The following is a 12,109-nucleotide window of genomic DNA, read 5'->3' as shown; positions in this document are numbered from 1 at the left end:
GCACCAAAAGAAAAGAAATAGAAATACAAAAATACTACCCTTACTCCCTGACTACCCACAACTAGGAGAAATCAAAGTATAAACAAATGGCGACTTCCCACTAAGCCACTATATACAGAATTATATACAAATATATACAAAATTTATTTACAAAACAAAGCAACTAAATCCAAAGTAGAGCAAACGCAAAATGCGGTCAAAACAAGCAAAGGTCATGCAGTACATGAAAAAGTCTATTAAGTGCCAGTCGATGTCAAAAGGGGAAAATCAGAGCGTAGTCAGAAAACGTAGCAAGTGATCACACACAGAATCGCTTTCACATCCACCATAATACAAGCAGTAAGTAAAGCACGGTCTAAAGGGCTTTAGTAGGCCTCTATGGCTACGTTTACACTGTCAGGTTATTGTGACTTAATTCCAATGTTTTGCTCATATGTGTAAACAGGAAAAAAACGCATGCATTCCGATATTTCGAGATCAGTTTCAGGCCTCCTTCATATGTGGAAATAAATCAGATATGTGCTACTGTGATTGTGGTGTAAACAGACAGATCGGAGTTATTGTGTTCAGTACGCCATTAAAACTGTGACTTCTTCATGGTTTAATGACGTAATGTTATTCTCCGGTGGAAGCGCGTGTGGAATTATAACATCGCAGAAACATGGAAAGGAAAAGGAACCTCCTTTTAAGTATGCGTGGTGTTTCAGATGGCATGGCAAGTGTAAACACGTGTATCGGATATGAGTCATAGGTAAAAGAACGTGTAAACAGATATAGATTATATAAATTAGATATAGGCAACAAATCAGAATTGGGCATCAAGACCTGCAGTGTACAGTAAATGTAGTGCTGGTTATTAACCAATCATCAGGTAGGAGACGGGATCAACATGGGTAGAGCAACAAACCTATTGCTTGAAGCAACCGATTGTAAAAGCATATTGCAGGAACCAAAAGATTGCAGTGACAAACAACGCACAAAGTACAAATATAAACTCCATATCGCAACAAACTGGCTTTAGGATCGTGTGAGTAAATGATCCTAGTGTTTGAGATGGAATGAAACGGGCTAGAAATATTCAGAATTATATCCACATACTGTATGGCAATGACTCTAGTGCCAAATGTTTTCATCAGGGGTGGTCTCTGTGCTTCTCTCATTGCCCCCACAGGAGATAGGCTCCAGTTGGGTGTGGGGATACTCATTAGTCCCAGACAGCAGGGCTCACTGTTGGAAGAGTTCCCAGTGGACAGCAGGGTCGCCTCATTATAAGGTCAAAACCATGCTTTGTAGGGCTCAGTACAGCAAGGACACATTGCAGATTTTAAACTGTATAGATCTAGTGCTTGTTAAGGTATTTAGTTAACAGGTATTTTTATAATGTAGACAGGGTAAGGGTATTGGCAGAACACACAAGAGGCTTAATGGAGGCTTGTGCCTTGTGGGACAGTGGATCTGCAGGCTTGTGTCTCAAAGGATGTATAGTACCAACCTTGATGTGATACATAACTGCAGGTAGATGAGGGCTGATCCATTTTTCACTTTCTAGGCTAGAACCAGTGATAAATGAGATACGGGCAGATAGAGGAAGCAAGTAAAAGGAACGAGGTAATGAGGTGGTGTGATGCGAGAGCTTGTGGGAAGATTGAACATCAGATGTGCAGTTGCATACTGAATCAGGTGCAGGGTCAGAGGGTGTACAGGGGCGCAGGTCCTTTCAGGAGGAAGGGATCACACCTAAGTGCATTACGTGAAAAAGGGATACGTGAAAAGGAATCTGCATAAGTGAGTTGGGGTAGCAACATGAACTAGAAACGATGGATGCTTGTTCAGAAGCACATCCTGGAGTTGTGTGTTGTCAGATAATGTGAATAGAGTGTTTTCCAGGATGTCTTTGATATGGTAAGGCATCTTCAGCTCTATTTTGATAAGATTTAGTTTTAGCTGCATGATATTCTGAGGTCCAAGCCGCAACACGAGTGTCTGAGAAAAAAAAAAGATGCTTGAGTTGACTTGTGTAAGGATGGAGGTATAAACGATACCTAGTGTTGAAGATCCCCAGTCTGTAGGTCAGCATGAGCAGAGCATGGCTAGGAGTATATCTACAGTAGGACACACCAAAAGACCACTTTTAACTCACACCCACACCTACTCAGCCCGAAGCAAGACCTGAAACCACACACCTACACACCTGAGGTGGTTAATTAGCATCAGACAAACTAACCAACAAGTACTGACCCCCGAACAGCTTGTTTAACTGGGCAGAGAAGACAGAAACCAGAACAGGAGAAGTTTGTCACAATAAATGGGCAGAAAAGGATTCATTAAATCCAGTGTGTGTGTGTGTGTGTGTGTGGGTGGGTGTGTGTGTGTGTGTGTGTTGCTTAATAAGCAGGTCATGTAGCACAATAAAAGTGACAGTTTTAATCCTTGTGGAGCATCATTTAAAATGAATCATTTACATATTTCATATTCTATCCATCATCCTATCCTTGTCCCATTCTGTCCATTTTTTTGCTTGTTTTTTTCCAGTCTTTCACACTATATTCCATCCCTCCCTCCATCCCGCTGACTCTGTCTCTCTCCCTCTCCCCCTCTCACACTCCTGCACTTCCTCCGTGTCAGGTCTCTGCTCTACAGTTCCTGCGGTATCAGAGACTGCAGTGGGCTAATAGAGCGCAATCACGCAGCACTCTATACACACTCCGTACACACTCCGTACACACTCCGTACACACTCCGTACGCACTCCGTACGCACTCCATACACACTCTATACACACTCCGTACGGTCTCTGTACACACTCCATACACACCCCAAACACACTCCGTACACACCCCAAACACACCCCAAACACACTCCGTAGACACCCCAAACACACTCCAAACACACTCCAAACACACTTCAAACACACTCCATACACACTCCATACACACTCCAAACACACTTCAAACACACTCCATACACACTCCATACACACTCCATACACACTCTATACACACTCCATACACACTCCATACACACTCTATACACACTCCATACACACTCTATACACACTCTATACACACTCCATACACACTCCATACACACTCTATACACACTCCATACACACTCTATACACACTCTATACACACTCCATACACACTCCATACATACATAATCTGTACACACACTGTACACACTCCGCACACACACACACACACACACACACTGCCTTAACGAGTGAGAGCACGCCGATACACTGAGTGATGTGGTGGCGACTTCACTGCACTCTGATACTCTGCTCAAAGATTTCCTGTAATAAACATAAGAAATCTAAGTTAACACACACACACACACACACACACACACACACACACACACATAAACACAGACACACACTCCTCCACTGTAATATTTCCTAAGCTAATAGATAAAAGTGTTTTCTTATTAACTCCACATTCTGCTCGTCTCCACTTTATCATCATTTACGTACTTACGAATGCGTTTCTTTAAATCAGCAGAAGCTCAATTATGCTCATTAATGTCACAGAACTCGCGATGTAATTGTTAAAACCCAATTAAATGTGAGTTCATGGTGTGATGTGTTATTTAAAACTCCATCAGAGTATGTGATGTAGATCTAATACTCTTAAGGATTGTGTGATTGTCAGGGTAAACCTGAGTAGAACCTGAGAGCTGTCTCAAGACTTAGAAAAATATGAAATATAAATTATCTCTAATTCTCTTGTGCGTTACTGAACCACAAAATTCAAAAATGTAATAAGACAAATAACTTTGTTCCACACAGAGCCTTTGTACCCTTTACAGTAATGGACAAAAACGTGATTTTTATTTTACAACAAGGACATTTCCTTGAATTATTATTATTATTATTATTATTATTATTATTATTATTATTAGACCTAAATGTAAAAAAAAAAACTATATTTTTTTTAGATTTTTACTATTTTATAATCATTATACATGAAAAGGAACAGTGGGGTGTCAGAATAACCAGATTTTCCTCTCTTACCGTTCCTCAATCTCAATAATACTGTTTTTTTTTTAAATAAATTATATTGATTCAGTTAAAAGCTTCATCCTTCACAGCGTAGGCTGTTCCATGTGATTATTGGTGCAGATTTGTTCTGTAAAAGCCCGGTGCTTTTACCAGGCGTCATGTTCTAAAAGCAAGAAAAGATTTAAACGGCTTTTAAGTGTTGGCTTCTTAAACACTTGAAGCGATCATGGAGAGTAAGATGCTTTAGAATAAAAAAAAATCTTTTTATGGTCATGAAATTTACAAAGAAAAAAAGTAACCCAAACATGATCTCTCACATGCACAGACCTACTGTACACTGTCTGGTCCAAAAAAAATATGCAGATGTTCGGATTTGCACTTCTTTTCTTACCCTGACCCTCATCAGGTCACATGACCTTTTCCTAGCAGATGTGTAGGTAATTAAAGTGTTAAAGGGTTCTTAACCCAGTTCCAGTCATTTAAAATTTCCTTAGTTGTTTTCTTTGCTTGATTTACCACAATAATTGACTTTTATGAAATGCTGACTTATTTTTTTTGTTTTGTTTTGGTCAGGTACAAAAAAAAATATTAAAATATACATATTAATTACAGAATAAGAAAAATTACAAAGTGAAATTACAAATATCACAATTTGATTTAATGTATTATTATTATTATTATTATTATTATGTGTAAATTTGTTTCATTTGTTTTGACTTTGAATCAAGACTCCGCCCCTTTGCTCTCATTAGTGCTTTAATTGATTGTGTTTAGTACCTGATCATTTCCCGTTACATACTGCAGCAGACGTCTGTGTCTAAAGGACACTGTGAGAAAACTTATTATGTAGTTTTATTCTCCAGGTACAAGAAGAGTATTTTGTCTTTGTGAAATAAAAAAAGAAATGAGAATTAGCACTTAAACCCCTCACCTTCACTTCAGTGCCATCATGATGCTTTATTTATTTATTTATAATTTTTTTTGGAAAGGCCAGACTCCTGAGCTGTAATTATGACATGGTAGTGGCATTTGAGTGCACTCGCACTCGGTAATTTCCGCCTCAGGAAGCGGGATGGCAGAAGGATGTCATTTTTAATCTCCATGTTTTAAAAGTACAGATTGATTGATGGGGAAAAATATAAAACAGCATGAGTCCATGTCGGCCTTTTGTTCCAGGCATGCTAGCTGTGCTAAGTGCTGTATATTAACCTCGGAGCAGTGAGCTGTGGAGTCAGAGTTACAGACTGAACAACATGTTCGTCGTGTCTGAACAAATATGTTAATGATATAAACTCTTATGGAGTAAAGTGGGGAAACGCTGCTGTGTTTAAAGCTGATCCTGTGGAAACCTTTTATTGCTCTACATTTTGTTGTAACAACATTTTCTGGACTTCCCATAAGCAATGTACAGTGGAACCTCGGATTACGAGCATAATTCATTCTGGGAGCAGGCTCGTATTTCAAAACACTCGCAAACCAAATTGAATTTTCCCTTAAAAAAATAATGTAAATTCAAATTATTCGTTCTACAGCCAAAAAAATTAATACATAAAAATTATTAAGACAAAATATTAAGTAAAAAAAATAAATTAACCTGCACGTTACCTTCAAAAAAAGTACAAATAAATCCCGACAGATAAGTGTGTCCGTTTATGCGCGCAGGCGTTGTGTGTGTGTGTGTGTGTGTGTGCATGTGTGTGTGTGTGTGTTTGGGTCTGTCGTTATGTGTGTGCGCACGTGTAATTCGACACGGCACAGTTTCAGAATATGAGCATGCACACATAACTAGAGGCTGAGGGAGAACCTGTGTGCACAGATGTTGATTATACCAGTAAAAGACGCGCACTAGGACCCAGCAGGGGAGACGATTACCCACAATTCCGCAGTGCAAGAGGAAGAAAAAATGTTGACTCAGTTGGCTCATGTGACACTCCGGGTCAAAACAAGAAGCGTATGCGTGATACATAATACTTCGTAAACCAAGACTTGCTAATTTTTTAAGTCAAAATTTATTTAAAATCTTTGCTCGTCTTGCGGAACATTTGCAAACTGCGTTACTCGCAAACCGAGGTTCCACTGTATCTTTAGTAGTTTGTACTATCAAATCTAATACAGTACAGTATGTACTAGCATGCCATATTAGATAACTGCTGAAATTTGGTAGTCACAGTGGTACCCAATAACTACTACAGTATTTGTCAAAGTATTGTAGTCTGCACCATAGTACTACCACGGTACTCACTGATGGTAAAGTCTGAAGAACCCTAGTAAAACTAGTACAGTTTAAAATACGTAGGAGGAGTTGAGGAGACTGTCCTGAGCTCCTGAGAAGGAATTGTGATTGAAGGGAGGTTGTGAATTACAGCGTCCCGCTGTGTGGTGTGATGGTGTAATAATAAGCACCATAGCCCCAGTTAAAGGTTCGATTCCCACCTAAGGTCTGTGTGTGAGGCATTTGCATGTTTTTTTTTCCGTAGAGAGGTACTCCGGTAGTTTAATTATTGTTTCCAAATTGCTTGTAGTGAGTGTGCCGGTGATGGAGCAGCACCTCGCCCAGGGTCTACCCTGTCCTGTGCCCCGAGTGTCCTCCTGCAGTCCTCTACACTATGTGAGAGCTGAGCACAGATATGTCTCTAGTTACACCAAGTTTAAACTCACACACCGTTTTTTCCTTTTCTTTTTTATTTTCGATCCTTGAAAATCCTAGTTGGTGCACACATCTGGATTACAAACAATCTCTAAGATGCTAGAAACAAGCTTGTGTGTGTGTGTGTTTTACAGCATCCAGGTGTGAGAGTTTTAACACAGAAGAGAGATATATATATATTTTTGTTCTTTAGAGGATCCACTTTGAGAGACGAGTGCTGTGAGTACGACTAAACTGTTTACGTTTGTCTAGTTTTTATTTTTTAGAAAAGGATCTTTAACACACGGCGCTTTCAGAACAGTTTGGGAGCCGAGCGGCGATAAAACGCCCTCATGCTTCCTCTTCAGCGAAAGCCCTACTGTTCGCTCTCTGCGCTCTCTCTACAATCACGCCACTGCATCTCATTTCTGTCTGTCAGGCCGTCATTCACACACCGTTCTGATCTCTATTCATCCAAATGTCAAACACTGAGACATCCTGTCAACCTGTTGTTTTCTTCCCCTGAGCCCTGTCACGCTCGGTTCTCAGGTTTATTTTCCACACGTAGAACTCGTTCCCATCGGGGGTGAACTTTAGTTATCAGTGTTTTCAAATCAAACACTAACAAGTCACATTGTTCCCTAATCTCTGTGTGTGTGTGTGTGTGTGTGTGTGTGTGTGTGTGTGTGTGTGTGTGTGTGAGACAGGCTCTTCGCTCAACCATTTCTCTCATAAATGTAAAGGTTGGATAATCCTCCTACAGTAAAATGAAATAAAGGATCAGTCGACATGGTAACATTAGCATGGATGTCTCTGAGGTTGCCAGATCCAGCTTAAGTAGTGTCTGAGAGAGGTTTTTTTTTTTTTTTTTTTTCTGATAGTGTCTAGACAACTGGATTTAAACTTAAATGTTTATAATTAAACCCGAAAGAAATTAGGGATAGAAAATGCGAACTCAAAAAGTTTACTTTTGAAAGAATATATATATTTTATATTAGACAAATATAAAAATAATCATATATATATATATATATATATATATATATATATATATATAGTTTGTTTTTTAATCAATGCAGTTTTATTTTATTTTTTTTTACGAGGAATGTTCGAGTCAAACTGGGACTTGTGATGAAATTTCTGCTGAACGAAGCGATAAAAGCGAACGTTTACAGAAGACTTGAGGTGCTGTAGTGTGATGACACTCTGAGTTTTAAAGAAGGTGGTGAATAAGGACCCCGGCCGAGGTGCTTCTAAGCCCACTGCAGTCGTTCCAGTAAACATTTCTGTGAGTTGAAGTCCTGATCCTTAAAAATCGACTTGCGGAGGAGATGCATGTGTGTGTGTGAACTGTACACACACACTCAATCACTTGCATGTTACAGGAACTCGTTTGGGAGTCTCGCCACATCCGCTGTACAGTCCTGACCTTGCTCTAAGACATTTACACATGTTGGGAAATGTCATTAAAGGAGTTCCCGGGAGGCCAGCGTTTCAAACGTGAAGCAGGCGGTCTGATCACGGCTCCGAGAAAACTCTCTACCTTGATGGTGTTCTGCTATTCTGTACAATCAGTCCCAGTTTGACTTGAACACCTCTTGTAAAATTATACTGTATAGTAGTTCACAGACAGACTTTACATTGTAAGATAATTTTTTTGACATTAAGCTAACATTATTAGCCGCAGCGTCTCATGCTACTGTAGTTCTCTCTGTTTATCAGCGTTTCTCGTTGTGATGTTTGCAGTCTGTGTTCGCGAGAAGACGCTCCTGCAACCTTCCGCTCCTGCGTCATGCTCAGAGACTGCCAGACGTCCGATTGGTCGTCCTGGAGCGCGTGCTCGAAGACCTGCCAATCATCAGATCTGTCTCCCGGCTACCGTGTCAGGAGTCGAACCGTGACACAGCCCGGTGTGGGGCGGGGCAGAGAGTGCCCCGCCCTCCAGGAGAAGGAGGCCTGCAATATTATCGGGGATTTACTTCCCAAGTGCCCCAGGTAGACAATAATCAACTGAAACACACACACACACACACACACACACACACACAGGACACTTTACACACTTCTGCAGCTCTTCCTGTTACTCGATGATGATCTTATCTCAATCATGTGATTGTGTTTAATGATAATAAACACAGTGCCAGTGAACTATTGATTCTGATTGGTCAGAAGGTGTTGATCAATACTCTGTAAGAGCAGCTCTGACAGTAGTGCGGGTTTATATTAACGAGCTCTGATAGTTTCCATAGTAACAGCTTTTTCTCCGGGACAGAGAATAGATGGAAAAGAAGAAGGCTGTGGGGTGACGTCTCTTTAACATTCATGGAAGGAGTCTCCAGTGTCGGCGTCACACTGTAGGGTTTATCTTTAGAAGCTTTAGAGACTAATGCTGTAATGTAACTGAACCTCGAGTAAATAAATCGTACTGTTATTATAAATGGAGACAAAACATGATATACGGTGACAAAAGAATAAAAGTAGTCCTGTATAAGAGTTATAACAGGAATGAAACACTGGCTTAAGTTAACTTCAGGATTATAAAACTTGACTGGCTTCATCACACCGTCCTGTTGTTGATTATTTATCTACAGCAGCACCACACACGCAGTGTTTATTCCATACAGAGAGGTCCAAGTAGCCAGGAAGACCCAGATACAGGAACGGAATGTTTCAGAAAGTGTGTGTGTGTGTGTGTGTGTGTGTGTGTGTGTGTGTGTGTGTGTGTGCACATCAGGTACGAGTGGAGGAGTACAGCCTGGAGCGAGTGTCGCATCACTCCTCTCCTCAGCCATCAGGAGAAAAAAGCGGTGAACGTCAGCGCTCTGTGTGGAGGAGGAGTTCAGCGCAGGGAGACGTACTGCGTTCAGGTTCAGGACGAGATGACACCACGGCACAGGAGAGACGGTACACACACACACATACACACACACACACACACACACACACACTTCTCCGTTAGATTTAATTTCACCACCTGGAAGTCCAGTTCACGTCCCTTCGTCCCCTCTCCATCCACGGATCAATAATATTTCGGATTTTTCTCCATAAATCTCTAAACACAAGCTGAAAGCAGCAGCGGCCGCCGCCTGAGGAGGAACCCGACCTGCACACCTCTTAGATTCCATCAGCGTTTAATCTCTTTTAAACTCATGTGCAGTGCAGGAAATTAAATCACCCTCGTTTTATTAGCTCTGACTTATAAGCGCACGGGCTGCCGTCAGCGCTTTGGGTTCTCAGATTTAATTATAACCCTGATAAGGAAAATTATACAGAATTATGGACTTTTATTTATAAAATAAAATCCTTTCCAATCTTCAAAAATATACGACCCTGGATATAAGAATTGATTTTTTTCTTTCTCAAACCTGAGCATCATTCATTCTCTAAGTGTGCAGCGTTTTTACGGATGTGCGAGACGATTAAACTGAAACACGGGCTGTAAATCAGAGACGGAGAAGGAAGAGGTGCAGCCACAGACTGTACACGACCGGGACAAACCCGCCGAGACGTCACCGGTTCTGAAGCTCTGGTTTTCGTCATGCTGGCACTAGCTGACTCCGCCCACACCCTGGAAATAGACAAAAGGGCGGAGCCAATGGATCACAACGGTGCTGAATCTCAGACACTGGGACCTTAACAGTTCCTGTAGTCAAACATGAACAAAGCTGTAGAACAGTTCAGTTTAGAATTCTCTTGTTGTCGATGTTACACATCGTTGGTCCGTGGTTTCATTTCAGCTTACGTGAAACTTGAATGAACCGTTACCATAGCAACCATAATGCACTAAAACAAGCATGTTAATACCTTTAATTTGGAACTGAGCTCCTATTTATTGACAGAGAATGAAAAACTCTTGGACTTGTGTTAATGTGAGCAGGAGAACCTGAGATGTTCCTCAGAGAATAATCCATGTAATATCATTATGTTCCTGAGAACATCTGACTGATCTAAGTGCAGCTTATTTAGTTTCTTTAAAAACACACACACAAATACGTTTTTCACATTTATTCCTGTCTCCACAGTCTCTCGGCCAGTCAGCGTAAGTCTGTGTGAGGACACACTCATCCCCTCGTCTGTCCGTTCCTGCTCTCTGTCCTGCTCTCGGCCATGTCTCCTGTCCTCCTGGTCCTCCTGGAGTTCCTGCCTGCCTGAAGACTGCAACCAGGGGAGGCGAGGTATATATCGCCCTCGGCTTGCTCACCAGGGACAAACTGACCATTTTGATTCATACAAATTCACATTTCATACAAACCTAAATAATTCTTTTGACTATGTAAAGCTGCTTTGCGGCAATGAAAATTGCTAAAAGCGCTATACAAATAAAATTGAATTGAATTGAATATATCTATCTATCTACTGTTTCTATCTATCTATCTATCTATCTATCTATCTATCTATCTATCTATCTATCTATCTATTCACAAATCATCCTTCTGTCTAACATCCATCTATACATGCATTTGATCATTCATTTATCCACTATCTACTTGTCTGTCCATACACCAGTCATTCAACATCAATTCATCAGGTTTATCCACCCACATGGAAAAAAACTATATAAAAACATATATGTTATACATATATATATAGGTTTGATATAGGTTTTTAATATATGTGACATATATAAAATTGGCCGTTTTCCTATATTATATGTACATATCTGTGTACATATATACGTGCATATACAGTATGTACCTATGTGCATATATATGCACCTATATTTTTACCTAGATATTAGTAAAATTATTAAAATCCATAGCTGTTAGACAACATAAATAAAAGCCCAAAATGTAGAAATTTATTTTTTTTTTTTTTTTTAAGAACAATCAAATAGTAAAAGAACAAAAATAAGACAAAAAAACTCAACAGGAAGAAAACATATATATATTTTGAGGACCTTCTCAGCTTCGTGAGCTTTGAATTGATAGATGTGCCTGTCTGCCCTCGGGTGGCTGCCGGCCACTTCTTCAATGTAGCATCTAGAAAAGACAAAAATAATAAGACAGTATAATAATAATAAATGATTATTTATTAAAACGTTTATAAACATCTGTAAACTCCATAAGGCATTAGCTTAGCCACCGGGAAATATCATGTTTGTGCTACATACAGAAAGGCAGCATGTTAGCATGATTTACCTAAACTATGTAAATGGCATTGAAAGCCAATGTGTCACACAAGCTGACAAGAGCTAGCTGAAGTGAGGAAAATATTTACTAATATTAGTTTAATATTATCAGAATAAGAGTTATATAAGACTTAATAACTTACCCAGTGTGTCCTCCTGGATTCTCTCTTCAAAATGCTCCCGTTCGTCGTCAGGGCCACACAGTCTTCTTCTGAGGTAAATGTAAACTCCTCCCACTTTCCAGAACATTCTGAAGAGTTTCCTTGTCCGGGGGCGTGGCCTAGTATGTAAATTATCCGGACTGATTTCCGTGTGATTGGCGTGTGGGCGTGTCCTGCCTCGGGTCATTAGCA

General features: G+C 40.2%; 1 protein-coding gene across 1 annotated transcript in view; it reads left to right on the top strand.

The window, feature by feature from the left end:
- LOC128524381 (thrombospondin type-1 domain-containing protein 7B-like) overlaps positions 1–12,109 on the top strand; it is a 216,146-nt gene that overhangs the window by 56,924 nt on the left and 147,113 nt on the right. Inside the window, exons 4-6 of the mRNA XM_053496943.1 lie at positions 8,375–8,623; positions 9,363–9,532; positions 10,651–10,803. Of these exons, the coding sequence (XP_053352918.1) occupies positions 8,375–8,623; positions 9,363–9,532; positions 10,651–10,803 (572 nt within the window). The remainder of the gene's footprint in view (positions 1–8,374; positions 8,624–9,362; positions 9,533–10,650; positions 10,804–12,109) is intronic.

This window comes from Clarias gariepinus, chromosome 5 (assembly GCF_024256425.1).
Source record: "Clarias gariepinus isolate MV-2021 ecotype Netherlands chromosome 5, CGAR_prim_01v2, whole genome shotgun sequence".
Classification (NCBI taxonomy): domain Eukaryota; kingdom Metazoa; phylum Chordata; class Actinopteri; order Siluriformes; family Clariidae; genus Clarias; species Clarias gariepinus.
This window is presented reverse-complemented; position numbering and strand designations above follow the sequence as displayed.